Below are 19,656 nucleotides of genomic sequence, written 5' to 3'. Positions count from 1 at the left end.
AGATTTCTTCTTCCCTCTCTTTCTCTGTGTGCCTTTCAAACAAATAAATCTAAAAAAGAAGAAGAAAAACAAAAACAAACTGTTTGGCTTGGGCCAGGCACTTGTGGCACAGTGAATTAAGCTGCTGCTTGTTAGGCCTACGGTCCATGCCAGAGTGTCTACTTTGACTTCCACCACTCTGCATCCATGCAGCTCTTGATAATGTGTGTGGGAGGCAGCCAACAGCGTAGCTGATTCCCTGCCACCCATCGGGAGACCCAGCTTAGGGTCAGCCCAGCCCCTGCCCTGGGCATTGCAGCCTTCTGGGAAGGGAACCAGAGGTTGGAAGCTCTGTCATCTGCCTTTCAAACAGATCAATAAATCTATAAAACAAACAACTAAAAACCACAACCAACCAACTAAAAAAAAAACCCTTAAGTGACTATTCGACCAAATTTCTGCAGAAACAATATAAACACACTCTTTTCAATGTCACTGAACATATATTCCATTTTCCCAGCAGATGTTCTTTTAGAAACTTAATTAAAACTACAAAGGGGTAAGACACATGCAAAATATTCTAAGTGTTCAATCCAGCAAACTGGCAAAGACCTGCACAGAAAGACATGTAAAATACTTTCTTATTGCCAATTAATCACAAATAAGAAAATAACATGAAGTCACCCAAAACTGGATGGAAATACATATTGTGAGAAAGCTTTGCATGAAAATGTATGCACTAAAATGCAGTCATCTTTTACTCCACTTTCCCATGAACTCTGTGAAGTACCCTTGCACTCACTTCCTTTTGACACCACTGGCTACTCTCCAAATAATTAACAAAGAGCAAGATAATTTACCAAAATTCTAAAATACGTATTTTAGAAACTACATACATACCTTTTACATAAAACACATATAAATTATGTACACACACAATGTACAGGTTATTTACAACTATCTTAGGAAAAAAACCCCAATTCAAAACTTAAAGTTATATTGTAAAAACCTAGAGTCACATTGTAAAACTCTGCAGAACAGCTCAGTGGAATGGAACAAGGATATCTTTTAAGAATTTACTAAGAAATAACCCAAAGGGAGAGAGGGACAATAGATATTTCTTAAAGATTTATTTATTATTTATTTATTTATTGGAAAGTCAGATACACAGAGAGGAAGATCTTCCGTCTGCTGATCCACTCCCAAGCGGTTGCAATGGCCAGAGCTGCGCAGATGTGAAGCCAAGAGTCTGGAGCCCATAGTTTCTTCCGAGTTTCCCACATGGGTGCAGGGTCCCAAGGCTCTGGGTCGTCCTTGACTGTTTTCTCAGGCCACAAGCAGGAAGCCCATGGGAAGCAAGGCCGCCAGGATTAGAACTGGTACCCATATGGGATCCCAGTGAGTACAAGATGACAACTTTAGACACTAGGCTACCACGCCAGGCCCTATCACAACTCTTAAAATTCCAAAAAATAACACAAGCACTCCAATTTAAAAAATGGGCAGGGGCCCCCTAATATGGGCACTGGATTTTGTTCTGGTTGCTCACTTCAGATCCAGCTTTTTACTTACAGTCTGGGAAACCAGCAAAGGGTGGCTCATGTCCCTGCAACCCTTTACCCACACGACAGGCATGTGGGGAATGAATGAGCACATGGAAAATTTGTCTGTCTGTCTCTTTGCCTTTCCCTCTCTGTACCTGAGCCTTTCAAATAAAAAAAATCTAAAAAAAAAAAAAAAAAAAAAAAAACCCAGAGGATGTGAGTAGAAGTCTCTCCAAAGAAGATATGCAACTAGACCAGAATATATGCTCAATATCATTAGCTATCAGGGAGAGAGAAATTAGAAACATAGCTACATAGCACGTGTCATCCAATGTTGTGGGCTAAGGAGTTAATTAGCTCTTGAGATGAGCAGTAACAAGAAATGGGCTTGTGGCTAGTCTAAAAACACCTGGACTAAATGGACTCGGCAGCATCCTATCGTTTGGCTAAAGGACTTGAGGGGGAAAAGTATAAAAGGAGTAATAAAGGGAGACTTGAGAGAGACTTCTACCATCATTGGTCTCCCAACGGTGCTTCATCCCCACACCCTCTCCCTGTCCACATCACTGGCTCTGCTGGTCGGAGCAAATGGCACCCAACGTGGGGCACAGCATGAAGGACAAACTGAGGATCCCCTGGACCTACAAAGGACCTAAAGATTTTGCAGGGGCATAAGTGATTTCATCCCCAGACTCTCTTCCTCTCCTGGGGCACGTGGGATAATCTGAGGGACCCCGGAAATCTGGAGGCAAGCTTAGAATGAAATATTTTGCAGGGGCGTAAGTAAAATTTATCAAGGGGCAAGAACTCGCTAAAGTGCAGATGATTAAGAGAATCAGAGATGTGCTCCAGTCACAAGGCACCAACACTAAGCTTAAGACGTCGCAGAAGTTCGTTGAAACTGTCTGTGCTGTATCCCCATGGTTTGTTCTACTTGTAGCCACCTTTTTCCTCTGGTGCTTGGTAAAAAAAATGCTTTGTCATCCCCTCCAGCGGTGGTGCAACCCTTGTTTGAAAAATTAGAAGGGGGAGTGAGCCGCAAACCAGAGTAAGACAGAAGGAACCCCAAACTAGAGTAAGAAGACAGAGGACCCCAAACCAGGGTAAAAAAGGAAAAGGAACCCCAGACCAGACAAAGTTTGGAGAAAATGTGTGAAGATTCGCTGTCCTCTTCTGAGGAGGAGGAGGAAACAGAAGAGAATGGAAGTGAGTTTGCCGAGGATCCTCCACCCGTAGAGCATGTGCCAAGCAAAAATCTCTTTTGGACAGGCAAGGAGCCCTCTGTGCCACCTGTGCCATTGGCACCATTAAATCTGGGCGCAGCTGTGGTAGATTTACAGGAGCAACTTCAGCATCTCTCCCTTCAGTTGAGGCAGGAACAGGGCAGACGGATGCACCGTCGGGGCTTGCTTGGACCCCTGCTTTCAACTTCCTTTTCAGCTGTGGAACATGCGGTACAGCAAGCGCAGGAGTGGGAGACCCTGAGGCAGCTGCCCTTGCTAGGAGCTTTGCTTTCCCAGTGGTTGAGGTAGAAGCTCAGCAAGGGCAGAGAATCAGGCAGCACGTGGCACTGTCTTTTAAGGACATAAAGAATCTGAGGGACACTGTTGCCACGTACAGCCCGTTGGCCCCATTCACCGTTTCCATGATTGAAGCATCTACAGACTAGACCCCACCCACTGGAAGCTTGACTGAATCCTCTGCTCTGATAGCAATTCTTCGGAAGCTGATTTTGTCAGTCAGGCCTTCTATTGCTGACAGCTGGCCGCGTTTGACAGATCCAGACTTCCATTACCTGACTCACTCTCTGCTGCCTGGTCACCCACTTTTTAAATATCTTTAAAAAATGATAAAGATAAAAAGGTCAAGAAAAAAAGAACGATTTTATAGAATTTATTCTCTAGGCTTGCAAATTGTACCTTGGAAGGTCTTTTGTTGTGATATGTTTGGCAAGTTAACTTAATTTGCATATCCATGGCAACTTTTTGGAATTTAGAATTCAAAGATTTCTGTCTCTTAAGGTTTTAATTTGTGATATTTTCAAAAATGTGAAATTTTACCACAAATGATTTGGCATAGAATTAAGTTCAAATGTACTATTAAATTATTTCAAGGTATAAGTTAAATTAATGTGGTATTCATTGCATACAAAGCATTTTTATATGTTAAGGTAATTCTTGTGTTTTCGGCTGGTTATCAAGTTTCTCACTGCTTTAAATTGGTAAAGGTTTTGTATTTACTTTTTGTTTTTTATTAAAGATTTATTTATTTTTATTACAAAGTCAGATATACAGAGAGGAGGAGAGACAGAGAGGAAGTTCTTCCGTCCGATGATTCACTCCCCAAGCGACTGCAACAGCTGGTGCTGTGCTGATCCGAAGCCAGGAGCCTGGAACCTCTTCCAGGTCTCCCACGTGGGTACAGGATCCCAAAGCATTGGGCCGTCCTCCACTGCTATCCCAGGCCACAAGCAGGGAGCTGAATGAAAAATGGAGCTGCTGGAATTAGAACTGGCACCCATATGGGATCCTGGTGCATTCAAGGTGAGGACTTTAGCTGCTAGGCCACGCTGCCAGGCCCCAAGGTCTTGTATTTGTTTTAAAGGTATTTGAGTGTTGATTTCATGTCAATAACTGAGTCTAATCTATAATGTGCTATGTTAACTTCAACAAAAAATCTTGTTTCACATGTTTTTAGCCATCTTTTTCTTTTTTTTTTTTTTAAAGATTTTTTTTTTTAAATTGGAAAGTCAAATATACAGAGAGGAGGAGAGACAGAGAGGAAGATCTTCCATCCGATGATTCACTACCCAAGTTACTGCAACGGCTGGAGCTAAGTCAATCCAAAGCCAGGAGCCAGGAGCTCTTCCGGGTCTCCCACGTGGGTACAGGGTACCAAAGCTTTGGGCCATTCTCTACTGCTTTCCCAGGCCACAAGCAGGGAGCTGGATGGGAAGCAGAGCTGCCGGGATTAGAACCAGCGCCCACATGGGATCCTGGGGCATTCAAGGCAAGGACTTAAGCTGTAGGCAGCTGTTGGGCCCATTTTTAGCCATCTTTAAAAAGGCATCCAAGAATTCAAAAGTTTCAAATTCTAGGGCTTCCCTTGGTATTCCTGTGATGACTCAAGAATGCCAACGGATTAATCTCCTTTTTTGTGGAGACAGTTAATCAGGCTGATTGGATTATATTAACGTTATTGCTAAATGGAGAAAAATTCTTCATGTCAAAATGTTGTATATATCCATGGAGTTGTGACGGTTTAATTTTAGCATGCTTTTAACTAAACAGTTGTATTTAGTTGTTCACTACATATTTTAGGATAGCTGTATTACTGGGAAGATTGAAATTCGTATTCTTGCATTGATGGAGTGATTTCATAGCGGTGACTTTTTTTCTTAGAGTCTTGGTTCAAGATGACTTGATGGTTTTTCAGTTACTGGTTTCTAGTAAACACTACTAAGCTTGGATGAGAATAATTTTTTTAAGTCTCAAAATGCATGTCTTTGTATGTGTGTGTGCACGCATGTGCTTTAACATTTGTCTTTTGTACAAGTTGTTTAACATTGTTATCATGTGGGTCTCAGAGCAATGGCCTAGCAGCTTAAGTCCTTGCCTTGAACGCACCGGGATCCCATATGGGTGCCAGTTCTAATCCCAGCAGCTCCATTTCCCATCCAGCTCCCTGCTTGTGGCCTGGGAAAGCAGTGGAGGATGACCCAAAGCCTTGGGACCCTGCACCCACGTGGAAAACCTGGAGGAATTTCCTGGCTCCTGGCTTCGGGTTAGTTCAGCTCCAGCCGTTGCCGTCACTTGGGGAGTGAATCATCAGATTGAGGATCTTCCTCTCTGTCTCTCCTCCTCTCTGTATATCTGACTTTGCAATAAAGATAAAAATAAATCTTAAAAAAAAAAAAAAAAAAACCTGGGCCCTGTGGTGTGGCCTAGCAGCTAAAGTCCTTGCCTTGAATGCGCCAGAATCCCATATGGGCGCCAGTTCTAATCCCGGCAGCTCCACTTCCCATTCAGCTCCCTGCTTGTGGCCTGGGAAAGCAGTGGAGGATGGCCCAATGCTTTGGGATCCTGTACCCACGTGGGTACAGGGTTCCAGGGAGATCTGGAAGAAGTTCCTGGCTCCTGGCTTCGGATCAGCACAGCACCAGCCGTTGCAGTCGCTTGGGGAGTGAATCAGCAGATGGAAGATCTTCCTCTCTGTCTCTCCTCCTCTCTGTATATCTGACTTTGTAATAAAAATAAATAAATCTTTTAAAAAAAACATTGTTATCATATGTTACTCTCTGTTTATTGGTCAGAAAATGGTCTAGTTTTTGTAAATTTAAAGTTCCTGTAAGTAACATTTATAAAGTGGGTATTTTTATTCTTCTATTTGCTGGGACGACACACTCCAAAGAATGCACACTCATAGAAGAACTTCTCTACACACAACACAGTATCATTTAGCCACAAAAGGGAATGAAATACTAATGTATACAACACAGATAAAGTCTAAAAACATCATGCTAGGCCAGCGTGTTCTATCATTTATATAAATGCACAGAAGAGGCAGATATAAGGGATGGAAAGTAAAGTGGTAGTTGTCTAGGGCCAGAAGGATGGGAGAGCTGGTAGACTCAGATTTCTTTTAGGAAAATTCACACCAAGACAGAAACCCCAGGGGCAGCAACTCCCTGTTCCTCCGTGGCTGCATAAGCTGTCCAGCTGTCATTCCATCCATACTTGCTGGGCTCCTCTCCTGCCTGCTGCCCCCCTCTCCACCCCGTGGCCTAGGTCTCCCTGAAGTCCTCCATGTGGCACCTGGCCAGCACAACCGCCTCACAGGAAACCCCCAGGAGGAGCCTGCTGACATGCACAGCACTCACACAGCTCCACTGTGCACGCCCCTCTCGGCTCCTAACTGCTGGCTGCACAAAGCCAAGATGTCTGCCAAAGTCCCACCCCATTCCAACATGCCACTGCTCACCATTCCTGTGACCCCAAATTGAGCCTCTGCCAAACATGTTTCTCCCATTGCCATGTTCCACCTGAAAACCTCCTCATAGATCCTTTATGACGCTCCCTTGGCTTCTACCCAGAGCACCACAACCATGTTGCGAAACAGAGCAGTGCAGCAAAAGCCAGAGGAACTGGATCAATAATGCCTTAACACCAAACTTGGGTCAAAAATAATTTTCAGAACTGAAAATGAACTCCCAGCTATTGTTAGGTCAGTTAAAGGAGAACTAACCGGGTCAAGGCAAACATTTTACAGCTCAGTGAGTTTCACAGGGAGGTTTCTCCTCCACTTTGATCTTGCTCCTGAAAACTGCTTCCTACCTACCTGACTGACCCAATGGAGAAGAGTTAGTGTCAAGTCGAGTTTTCTTAGGTTAGCTAGGAGGTGGATCACTTTTTTCCATTCTCAGTTTCTTCCTGTTTCTCACAAACTGACACAAAGTCACCAAACTAAAGAGTAGAGCTCCTTTGAGTCGGTGACGCACTGCCCACCCAGGAACAAAAGGAACAGCACTGCAGGGTACTACAATTAGTAGATGGGTCACTGAAATAGTGCTTTAAACACGCTCAACCATGGGACAAACTTTGTGAGCAAGAGAAATTCATGCACTTTCAAAGTCAACATTAACAGCGTTATACACACGCCAATCTCCTCATTACCTTCCCCTGAAAAGGGACTTCTTCAGTATTTTATTCTGTTCTTATTCCTCATTTTGCTCCTCCTGTCCTCTACAAGTGAGTAGTGTGTGTCCCCAACCCACCACCATTTGTGTTACCCAACTGACCTCGCACCCCCACGCCTTCTGAAGATGAAGACCTCAGCCTGAAATGAGTTATGGCCCAGGACCAGGACTAGCCCTTGAGCCACACCAGGACCATGAGCCAGGCAGCACCCACCTGTAGCCCACCTTGCGGGCATAGTGCAGGCAATTCTCCTTTACGTGGGTCTGGAAGTATGCAGAGCGACAGAGGACCCCACACTCCGGGCAGCAGTAGGGGGACTTGTGTGCATGAATCCGCTGGTGGGCACAGAAACTGCACTGGTTGGGCAGCAGCATCTGGCATACCTGGCAAGTCTAGGAAAGAACACCGAGAAAGCAGGTCACGCAGGTGCTGCAGGCCCCTCCCCAGCTACCAGGGATACTTGACATACCCCTAGCCCTCGTTTCAGAGTGGCACTGGCACTCAGGCAGGAATTGCCTGACGTGGATTTCATTAGACACACCTGCCATTCTTCCTCTTTACCCTCAAGCCAGCGTTCCCATCCTCTGGCTTACCCGAAGCCTAGTCTGGCCTCTGTGGAGGCCCAGGGCACCTTCGATTCTACAATCTTGCTGCACTGCCAGACCCAGCAAGGCTTGGGCCTTGATTCTGCAGTGACCCATGGGAGGGGGACCTATTCAGTACCTCTTGTAGGCAGATTAGTGACTTTCCATTCCCTCCAGCCTGTTGGGCACCAGCTAATGAGCATACCCCCAGACAAGTGCAGGTAAGGCAGCAGTTTTGCTCCCAGCTCCAGGAAAAAAAGTAGGGAAGTGGAGCGCTACAGACACTCAATACAGTTTTTGTTCTTGTTTTTTCCAGAAATTGCAAGGGTGGGGGAGGGCAGAGAAAAGCAGAATTGACTGCTTATAAATGACTGTCAGAGGTATTTTCAACCAGTTGCAAGACTGGTTGAAGATCTAGCCCTTGGTTAGATCCCGATTCAAACAAGCTGAGAGTAAAATGAGATGACCCAGAGATATCTAATCATTAAATTAATGGTGACACTATCAGGACATTTAGCATGGAAATCAAGAGTTGAGATTAAGAAGTTATAATTAGTATCCAGATGCAAAAAGCCCTTGACAAAAAAAGAAAAGCTCTGGTATCCCTGTTCTACAGACGGGGCCACTGGGATTTGTTTAAAACTAATCAACCCACCAGAATGGAACCAAAAACATTTGAACCAAGACAGAACACGAGGTAGTCACTGTAAAAAGGGTGTCACTGTGTGCATTCTCCCACTTTTGTACATGCTTGGGACAGTACAAAAGAAAACATTCTGGCTTCTCTTTTTAAGTGTTTACTTTAGTTGCAGAACACCACACACACAGCATGCTATACCTCATGTAAAAGCAAGAACAGCACAAGCGCGTGTGCACACACACACACACAGGCAAAAGCACAATACAGGGATAAATGAAAAACAAATCTTTAACAATGGCTACCTATGGGAAAGGAGGTAACAGGCTGAATGGGGAAGGTCAGGGGTAGAAGCAAGACCTTTCTAAATGTACCTTATAATCCTTGTAACTAGGGGATCTCATTTTAGAATTATCTGTTACATAATCTTAAAATGCCAATGCTATGGGGCCCGGCGGCGTGGCCTAGCGGCTAAAGTCCTCACCTTGAATGCCCCGGGATCCCAAATGGGCGCCGGTTCTAATCCCGGCAGCTCCACTTCCCATCCAGCTGTCTGCTTGTGGCCTGGGAAAGCAGTGGAGGACGGCCCAAAGCTTTGAGACCCTGCACCCGTGTGGGAGACCCGGAACAGGTTCCTGGTTCCCGGCTTCGGATTGGCGCGCACCGGCCCGTTGCAGTTCACTTGAGGAGTGAAACATTGGATGGAAGATCTTCCTCTCTGTCTCTCCTCCTCTCTGTATATCCGGCTTTCCAATAAAAAAAAAATGCCAATACTACGAAACTCGCCAAACAAGAGGTTACTTAAAAACGCAAAAGCAGATGGCCAGTATTGTGGTACAGTGCTTTGAGATAGTACCTACAAAGCCAGCACCCCATGAGCACCAGTGTGAGTCCCGTTTGCTCTGCTTCTGATCTAGCTCCCAGCTAACGCACCCGGGAAAGCAGCTATGACCCAGGTAAGAGACCCAGATGGAATTCCCAGCTCCTGGCATTGGCTTGGCCAAGCCCCAGCCATTGTGGCTATTTGAGGGGTGAACTAACGACTGGAAAGTATTTTGCCTCTCCCTTTCTTTCTGTAACTTTCAAATAAACAAAAACGGGCCCGACGGCATGGCCTAGCGGCTAAAGTCCTTGCCTTGAATGCACCGGGATCTCATATGGGCGCCAGTTCTAATCCCGGCAGCTCCACTTCCCATCCAGCTCCCTGCTTGTGGCCTGGGAAAGCAGTTGAGGACGGCCCAAAGCTTTGGTACCCTGCACCCGCGAGGGAGACCCGGAAGAGATTCCTGGTTCCTGGTTTCAGATCGGCACAGCACTGGCCGTTGCAGTCACTTGGGGAGTGAATCATCGGATGGAAGATCTTCCTCTCTGTCTCTCCTCCTCTCTGTATATCTTTGTAATAAAAATAAATAAATCTTTAAAAAAACAAATAAAAACAAATCTTGAAAAAACAGAAACAAGTCGCCTAAACATATATTCATATGATATAACCAAGTAAGAAAAAAAAATATTCCCAGAGATTTATATATACTTAGTGTAATATATTTTCTGAGTTTAAATTTTAATTGATTTTTGTTTAAAAGGCAGAGAAAGACAGAGTTCTATCATCCACTAGTTGGTATCTCCAACGTGTGTACCAATCGTGATGGACCAGGCTGAAACGAGCTGGCAACTCCACCTGGGTCTCCCAGGTGGGTGGCAGGGATCTACATACTTGAACCACCACCTGCTGCTTCCCAGGGTGTGCATTAGTAAAAAAGTTGGAATTGGAAGTAAGCTGGATTCAAACCTAAGCTCTCTGATGTTAACCTTTGCTCCAGTGCCCATCCCTTAGTCTGATCCATTCTAAAGACAAAAAGAACTGGGAATATACTAAATATTATATATTTGCCCTAATGTTAGGAAATAGTGCTGGTTTTGAAGTATGTTAATGTATGCCTATGTGTGTGCATGAATATAACTTCATGAATACCTGTATATAATAGGAAAATACTAGGAACCAAAATTTTTTTTTTAAGATCTATTCCTTTTATTGGAAAGGCAGATCAGATTTATGGAGAGAAGAGACAGAAAGATCTTCCATTCACTGGTTCATTCCCTAAATAGCTGTAACGGCCAGAGCTGAGCTGGGCTGAGCTGATCTGAAACCAGGAGCCAGGAGCTTCTTCTGGGACTCCCACACAGTTGCAGGGTCCCAACACTTTGGGCCGTCCTCTACTGCTTTCCCAGGCCACAAGCAGTGAGCTGGATGGGAAGTGGAATAGCCAAGACAGGAACTGGTGCCCATATGGAATCTGGTGCTTGCAAGGTGAGGATTTAGCCACTGAGCCATTGCAGTGGGCCCAGAAACCAGGACATTCAATATAAAATTAGCTACCTTAAAAACTCAATTATCTTAAAGTTGAGTATAAGTTTGCAATCAAGTGCCTTCTAGCTCTGGCCATTGGAAAGACAAGATGGAGAGATGAGCGCAACAGCCAGGGGCATATCTCATGCCCAGATTTGTGCCTCTAAACCTCTTTCCTCAACGAAAGGAAACTGCTGCTTTGGAAAAACAGCTGGTTCTAGGCTTAGCAAAGGAATAGCCCCAACACATTTTGTTTGGACTGTGAAATAAAGAAACCTCTTAATTACAGAATTTTCCCGGCAGCTCCACTTCCCATCCAGCTCCCTGCTTGTGGCCTGGGAAAGCAGTGGAGGACGGCCCAAAGCTTTGGGACCCTGCACCCGCGTGGGAGACCTGGAAGAGGTTCCTGGTTCCCGGCTTCGGACTGGCGCGCACCGGCCCGTTGCGGCTCACTTGGGGAGTGAATCATCGGACGGAAGATCTTCCTCTCTGTCTCTCCTCCTCTGTGTATATCTGGCTGTATTAAAATGAATAAATCTTTAAAAAAAAAAAAAGAATTACAGAATTTGTCAGAAAGATATGGGCGCTCCCACTGAACAAAGGTGTGAAATATTGGGCATCAAAAAGAATGACCTATTATGTTCATAAATACAGTGTATACATGGCCTGTCACAGTGAGTTCATTAGGACATGAAAACTAAAAATAGCAGAAGTCTCTCCATACCTCTCCTGCCCACTTCTCTTTTAAATAAATAAAAAAAAATTCTTAAAAAAACAGATTGTCAAAGGACCCACTAACTTCTCAATATATACCCAAAACAATTCAAAGCAAGACCTCAGAGTATACTCATGTTCTTTGCTTCTCTGATTGAATAATGCTAAGTGTCCAGCAACAGATTACAAACCGTGGACACTTCTCCAGTCTGAACAAGGAAGAAATTCTAACACCTGTTACGATTTGGATGAGAGGTACTGCGGGATGATGCTGTGTAAAGTCCCTGCAGCGGCCACATCCTGAGAAGCAGAGGACAGAATGCGGCTGCCATGGGCTGCAGGAGAGGGACAGGATCAGGGTGGATTGAGCGCAGAGTGCCGGCTGGACAGGAGAAGTCTCTGGAGCCGGGCTGCACAGAGCACTGTGGAGGCGTGCATGGAAAAGGCTGCCAGGGGAAGCTCCAGGGCAGGTGCACTCCACCACAGCTAAAACACAGGCTCTGAGAACGTCATTCCATGTTGTCAGAGCACCCACTCACTTCCATTTTTCCAACATAAACTATATTTCAGTGTAAGTATAGTGTTATACACAATTCCACCCAATAAATAAGAATGAAGTAAGAAACACATCCTTTTGAAATTAGCCCCAAGCAGCAACTGTTGATTCATTACTAAAGCCATGAGGTAAAACTGAGGGGGTGGGGAAGGACTCCCTTCAATCAAGCCCAGCACCCTGAATGTGAGACAGGCACTTTAGTCTTCTGACAGTGCCAAAAGAGAGGAACACGACACCCTTTGTGTCGTCCCCAGCAAAACTGAGCCTGAATCCAGGCAGGTCTTCATCACTGCCTTCGAGCAGACAGGGAAACTACAGGGTCGGGGAGAAATGACTTGTGTGAGGAAGCAATCAGTCAATCTCAGGATCCGGCTTGGAAAACACTCCATTCAAGGACCCAGTTTCTTCAACAAATGAACAGCATGTCAAAAGGGGGGTAGACACTAGCACCGTGGGGCAGCGGGCTATGCTGTTGCTCTGATGCTGGCATCACACAGCGGAGCACCAACTGGCGTCCTAGCTGCTCTCTGCTAATGCATCTGGAAAAGCAGCAGATGACCCAAAGGCTTGGGTCTGAGCCCAGGATGAGCTTCTGGCTCTTAGCTCCAGCTTAATCCAGCCCTGCCTGTTGTGTCCACTTAGGATTGGAAGATCTCCCTCTCCAATCTCGCTCTCTAACTCTGCATTTCAAATAAATATTTTTAAAAAGTGTTCTGATGGTGTGTGGTGGGAGGAGGTACTGTTCTAGGACAGGGCAATTTAAGAGACATAACAAACAAATGGAATGTGTGGCCCAAGTTTGGATATAGATTAAAATGACATAATTGGAAGAATGTGAATAGACTATTACATGGCACAAAGCAATTCCTTTTAGCTAGGATAATGACTATATGATAAAATAAATTTTAACAACAAGAAAAATAGAATCCCTCTGTGCTGCCCCTCTATTTCAGCAAGGTGGCAGGGCGGGAGAGCAAAGCAGCAGTCATAGGCCCTGCACAATGGCTTAGTAGCTAAATCCTCACCTTGCAAGCGCCGGGATCCCATATGGGCTCCAAATTGTGTCCCGGCTATTCTACTTCCCATCCAGCTCCCTGCTTGTGGCATGGGAAAGCATCCAAAGATGGCCCAAAGCCTTGGGACCCTGCACCCACATAGGAGACCTGGAGGAATCTCCTGCTAGGATTGCTTCAGCTCAGGCCATTGCGGCTATTTGTGGAGTGAACCAGCAGATGGAAGATTTTCTTTCTGTTTCTCCTTCTCTCTGCAAATCTGCCTTTCCAATAAAAACATTTTAAAAAGAGAAAAGCTACAGTCATGGCAACAGAAGGACACTTGCTTTAGTGCACTGCTGGACATAGACAGGGTCAAGCACACCATCCTGCAGGCGTGTCTCCAGAGGACCCCACGCTCCCTGCCAGGACCTGGGCCTGAAGCCTGGGCAATGCTGCTGGGAGGCCAAGCCAACGGCAATTAAAACTGGCTGCTTGGGCCCCAGCATGATGGCTGAGTGGCTAAAGTCCTTGCCTTGAATGCACCTGGATCCCATATGGGCACCAGTTCTAATCCCAGTAGCTCCACTTCCCATCCAGCTCCCTGCTTGTGGCCTGGGAAAGTAGTGGAGGACGGCCCAAAACCTTGGGACCCTGCACCCGTGTGGGAGACCTGAGGAGGTTCCTGGCTCCTGGTTTCAGATCGGCACAGCACCGGCCGTTGCAGTCACTTGGGGAGTGAATCATCGGACGGAATATCTTCCTTTCTCTCCTCCTCTTTGTATATCTGACTTGCAATAAACATAAAATAAATCTTAAAAAAAAAAAAAAAAAAACCTGGCTGCTCACAGAGACACTTGGACTGTGTTCCCCTAATCTCTGACCCTCAGGATTTGGCTAGAAGCTTCCAAGGCGCTCTCCTTGTTCAGGTACCCCAGCCTTCTCTCCCTCCCTGTTGGGGTGCTCCCAGTCTTCTCTCTCTCCGTCGGGGTGCTCCAGGCCTGCTCTGAATAGGGGAGAAAGTATGGAAAGGGCATCAACCTGGGATCCCTCTCTGCCCTCAGGTTTCAGAAGACCGAACATTGTGACGAAGATGACACAAGCCCTGGCCTCAGACCACCATCACCAAGGGACCCAGTCACACAATGAAGAAAAGAGTGCTCCTGGCCCAAGGCAAGCATGCCAGCCAAGCAGGAACATGGAGGTCCCGGCTGAGGGGCTGAGCCGCCAATACTTGATTTGACTCATCTGGAGGCAAACGGAAACTGAAACGCAAAGCAGGTGAACATAAGCAGCCTGAGAAGGGCACTGTGGAACCCCGGGGCCCCTTCAGAGAGCTGAGTCTTCGGCATAAGCCCTGCATACCTACTGGGCTCAATTCTTGTCTTTCTACCACAACGCCCCCCAGGGTCAGCCTCTCCCTGTTCCCACTCTGCACCTCACAAGCCCTCCTTCAAGTTCATCCCTGCAGGCCCAGTTTCAACATCACCTCTGCAGGGCAACCTCCCTCTGCCTGCAGTCCCTACAAGTCAGTCCCTCAGCAGCACTGCAACCAGGGTCACGGCCCTGCGAGCCTTCATTTATCAGGTCTGTAGCCCCATGGACAGACTCCCTCCTGTTGGCACCTCCACCCAGTACAGCCCTGTACACGGTGGACACTGGGGAAACACATGAAAAGCTCCATGGCCAGCAGCATATGCGCAGGCCCCTGGTTGGACCCGAGTCAAAACTGTCTTGTTTCGCCACAGGCCTCTGTGGGCCTGTCCAGAGTCCCCTGCCCAGGACCTGCTGACACACACGGTGGGAATGCACAGAAGGTCTTCTTTAGAGAAACAGTCCTTTGAGCACAACTTGGCACTCAGCCCAGCTGCTGGCCTGAGGCAGTGAGAACATGAAGGGCAGGAGGTCTGCAAAGCTTGGGCACCTCGGTCTGGCCCCCACCTCCTGTCACAGGCCCTACTGCAGTACCCAGAGGGACTGCACAAACATCCACAGCAGGGAAAATGGATCCCACCCAAGACACAGTTCTCAGAGAACAGAATGAAACACAGGGCCAGGCCTCACCAACCCAGGCCACCAAGGACTTCGTATGCACACCGCGATCATGCCCACGTGCCAGGGACCTGAAGACTGTCCCACAGAGGGCCACTCAGGCCCTGCACTACATGCTGACAGCCCCTGGAGGAGGAGCTGAGCAAGGAGGGGTGAGACCCGTCCCTCTACTATGGTTAGGACGCTGTTTCCAGCACTGAGCAAATCCTGCAGATTCAGGTGGGTTACTAACTGTGGGGCCAGACATCCTGAGACTCCTCTGCTGCCCCCACAGCCAGGAATTTTCCTCGCCATGCCCCAGCCCATGCCCCAGTGGGGGAGGGTCTGCTTACCAGCCCCTCGGTTTCTTCTGTCCTCTGGAAATGCGCAGCCAAGACCATGTAGTCTCGCATCTGCTTGTGACACTCGGGACACTTGCTTCCGTACCGGATGAGCCTCACGGGGTCTGGGTAGAGTGGCAAGGCTGGAGGAGATGGGCTGGCACTGCCGGAAGTGGGACCAGGCTTGGGGGAGGTGGGAGGGACTGGGACTGGGGCCGGGGCCGTGGTGGGGGCCAGGGCTGCTGGTGTGATGGAGTTTGCAGGGAGCGGCACAAACATTTGGTCCGCGGAGATAGGCTTCACGAGCAGCTGAGAGCACTGCATGACCAGTCCTTTGCTCTTGTGGTCACGGGCGTGCCGTAGCAGACTGCACTTGTTGAAGAAGAGCAGCGTCTTGGAGCACAGCGTGCACAGCACCTCGATGTGGACACTCCGCCGGCCATAATGCTGGCTCAGGCTCTTCTCTAAGGCAAATGCATCCCCGCACTCAAGGCAGCAGTACCCACTGGCCGGCACGTGGATCCTGCTCTCTGCAGGCGGGCTGAGATTGGGCGCGTAGAGGGGCACGGGATTGGAGCTGTGGAGGACCCTGTTGAAGACCTCCACAATGAACGGGGCAGCCTTTTTCACCTGGTGGACCAGAGGCACCGACATCTGTGTGGGCTGGTTCCGTCTCTGCGCTGAGGACTTGGCCGTCACAGACGCAGCCACGCTGTGGGGGACCAGGTTCAGGTTGGCCAGGTGCACGGCTTTGGGTAGCAGGCTGGCTGGGGCCAGGGCTGACACCTGCAGCACTGTGTTCTGTTGATTCTTGCCTGACTGTGAGCCCGGGGCAGCTCCCTTAGGGACCCGGGCCCCAGAACAGGGAGATGAAGAATCACTGGCCTTTGTCGTGCTTTCGTCCCCATTTCTGTCCCCTTGGGGGCTCCCTGAATCTGTGCCGGCCTCAGCCAAGTGCTCCTCCATAGGCAGGGCCACAACTTCATCCCCTGGCACCTCGCTCGGGGCCTCAGCAACAGGGGTCCCTAGAGGTGACCCCACGGGGGACTTACTTGGATCATCAGGGTCTGGAAGGATCCTCGTGACGGTCCGTTTGATTTCCCCCGAGGATGTCTTAATGGTTTTGATCCTGACTTTGGGAATTGCTGGTGGGGAGCTGGCAGCCACTGAGGGGGAGCCTTTGCTGCTGCTGTCGCTGCAAATGCTCCGAGGGCTGTCTGATGGCTTGACACTTTTCCTAGTGGCCTCCAGAGGGCTTCGGGGGCTCTTTGGTGACTTGGGCATTTTGGGGCTGCTTTTAGGACACTCTTTAGCAGGACCTGAGGAATCCTTGGTGGTGCCTGGCAGACCCTCCTTGGGGACACTGGCCACTCTTTTGGCCTGCAGGGCCACCAAGGCTGCAACACAAGAAGACAGCTTGGAATGGGCTGGCTTGAGACGCTGCCTGGGCGGGACAGAGGAGCAGGCACCAAGGTCCGAGGCCAGCTTCCTGGGCTCTGCAAGGCTGTTGCTACTGTGGCTGTTGAACTCCAAAGCTTCGCCAAAGAATCGGTGGGCATCCAGCTCTTTGAGGGGCTCCACTGCTTTCTGTCCACTTCGTCCCTGCTCCTGCTGGGGTCCCAAGGATAGGGGTTCTGGCTTGGGTTCTTTCTTACAAAGGTGATCAAACATGTGCAGCTCTGGAACTGGAAATTTGCCCAGAGCCTCCAGGACTGGGCCCCCCACAGTCCCGCACCCAAGAGGAGGTGAGAAGTAACTGTCCGAGTGCTTGGCCTTGGTCCCAAACCCGTTATCTTTGATGGGATCCTCAGGCTCTGGGCTGGAGATTGGACTAAACTGGTTGAAGGTGGGTAATGGCTCTGACTTGGGGGGCTCCAGCTTGCCAGCGAAGCTCCTGACACTACCTCCATTCATGAAAGTAGAATCAAACTTGCCGCAGTTGTGGGGGTCGGTAGGCAGATCCGAGCCCCGGAACCCATTGTGCAGGAGGCTGGGGGCAATGGAATCTTTCTCTGCTTCAAACGACTCCTGGCGGCTGGTGTTCTTGACAATGACACTCACCGCAGGTACATCAGGGGCAGATCCTGAGTGGGACAAGGACACGTTCTCATCCATACACATGCCTGGGGCTTTAAGAGAGCTCTCATGCTCCTCGCTGGGTGTCTGGATGGCCTCCTTGGCATCAAGGCTGGTGGGGTCTGGGATGTCAAAGGCAGCCAAGAGATCATCAAAATCTGGGGTTTTCATATCCCCCATGGCTGGACACCGGCAAGGACTGTAACAGAAAGAGGATACCTTTGTTACAGCAGCACCAGACAGGAGCCAACACAGCAGGAACTCCCACGCAGGGCCCCACACCCTACCACAGCAAGGCATACCAACAGATTTTTAAAATGCGGTGGGATACATCTGGTGCAGTAGTTTGAGTCAGATCTTGGGATGCTCACACCCTGTGTTGGAGTACTCAGTTCAAGTCCTGGCTGCTCCATGCTTCCAATTAGCTTCCTTCTAATGTTCCTGGGTGGCAGGAGAGGATGGCCCAAGGACTTGGGCTCCATGTGGGAGAACCAGACGAAGTTTCTGGCTCCTGGCTTCACCTGGCCCCAGCCCTGGCTGTTTGACGGCATTTGGAGAGCGAACTAGTGCTTGAAAAATCTTCCCCTTTCTCTAAACTAAAAAGTGAAAATACGTATTTTTTTTAACTGCTCTCTAGCAGAGAAATGTGTCTAGGTAGTGACAAGCCTGACAAGCAGATCTTAAATTTCAAGACCTGGAAATTCCCAGGCGGCTGTACAGTTAGAAAGACAGTACACTTGTGTGTGCCCAGGGAACACCAGTTGCCTTAGATCTGGTCATTGGAGGAAAGCCAGTCACCAGGCCTTTTCATTTTTTTAAAGAATATCTCTGCTCTACCGTCCTTTAGAAAATTTCTGATTCATGCATTAGACTTGATACAACCTCCTCTGCCGATTCACTCTCAGTAAGCCATCACCAACTTTGCATAACCTTTTTTGTGGGGCAGGGGGAAGTTGGGGACAGGTAGAAGAGGTTACATGATTCAATCAGAACTAAGCTAACATGCTTCTGCCAAAACATCTGTACACCTCTTGAATAAACTCTAGAGAACTATCACCCCTTGGATATTTTTTTTTCCTATGTAGCAGACACCCTTGATTCTTTGATTTTTTTTCATGCTAAAATTGTTATTGATTAGTGAATGACTCATTAAACCTCAGTAGCAAGATGACTTGCAAGGTACTGGTCAGGGGACAGTTCCAGGAAAACCTGTAACTGAAGATGCACAGAAGAGAAGCCTAAACCCTCAATGAAGCAGTGCTGCAGAGGAGGTCTAAGGCCAAGGGGATTACAGGCTTTCCCACGGGAAGCTGCTCTCATCCTCACACTGGCTCAAACTCGGAGCAAGGAGACCATCCTCCCTGCCCGTCTTGCTCAGCCCACAATCCCACCCTGTGCCAGTACACCAGCCTTCCAGGTGGACACACTACTTAGGCCAGGTCCACGCAGACATGCACGTGTCCTGCCCTCTGCACACTGAGTGGCACAACTCTCCAGAAAGTGGTGTTGCAGCTACACATGACTGGGTAAATGGCAAACCCCTGCCTCCAGGCACCTCACTATCACAAATTCACCCACGATAGAAATTCTCAGAAGTTATACATCAATTTGTATCGCTACAGCATTATAAACAGCACTTAATCTTTAATGCCAGCATCCCATGTGGGTGCCAGTTATGTCCCAGCTGCTCCACTGCTTACGTGCCTGGGAAAGCAGAAGATGGCCCATGTCCTTGGGCCTCTGCACCCATGAGGGAGACCCAGAAGCAGTTCCTGGCTCCTGATTTCAGTTGCCCCCACCATTGTAGCCATTTGGGGAGTAAATTTTTCTCTGTCTTTTAAATAAATTTTTGGGCACCAGCATGATGGCCTGGTGGCTAAAGTCCTCGCCTTGAGCCCGCCAGGATCCCATGTGAGTGCCAGTTCTAATCCCGGCAGCTCCACTTCCCATCCTCCTCCCTGCTTGTGGCCTGGGAAAGCAGTAGAGGACGACTCAATGCATTGGGACCCTGCACCCGTGTGGGAGACCTGGAGGAGGTTCCTGGTTCCTGGCTTCAGATCGGCATAGTATCAGCCATTGCGGTCACTTTGAGAGTGAATCAGCAGATGGAAGATCTTCCTCTCTGTCTCTCCTCCTCTCTGTATATCTGACTTTGCAAT

General features: G+C 48.2%; 1 protein-coding gene across 2 annotated transcripts in view; it reads right to left on the bottom strand.

Moving 5' to 3' along the window:
- ZNF592 (zinc finger protein 592) overlaps positions 1 to 19,656 on the bottom strand; it is a 46,057-nt gene that overhangs the window by 5,443 nt on the left and 20,958 nt on the right. For both annotated transcript variants that reach the window (XM_058665510.1, XM_004594602.2), the window contains 2 exons: positions 15,434 to 17,696; positions 7,433 to 7,611 (listed from right to left, as the gene is read on the bottom strand). In XM_058665510.1, coding sequence (XP_058521493.1) covers positions 7,433 to 7,611; positions 15,434 to 17,677 — 2,423 coding nt within the window. In that variant the 5' untranslated portion in view covers positions 17,678 to 17,696. The remainder of the gene's footprint in view (positions 1 to 7,432; positions 7,612 to 15,433; positions 17,697 to 19,656) is intronic.

Source organism: Ochotona princeps, chromosome 6, assembly GCF_030435755.1.
Source record: "Ochotona princeps isolate mOchPri1 chromosome 6, mOchPri1.hap1, whole genome shotgun sequence".
NCBI classification, from domain to species: Eukaryota; Metazoa; Chordata; class Mammalia; order Lagomorpha; family Ochotonidae; genus Ochotona; species Ochotona princeps.
Note: the sequence above shows the minus strand (reverse complement) of the source record. Positions and strands in the feature narration are given on the sequence as shown.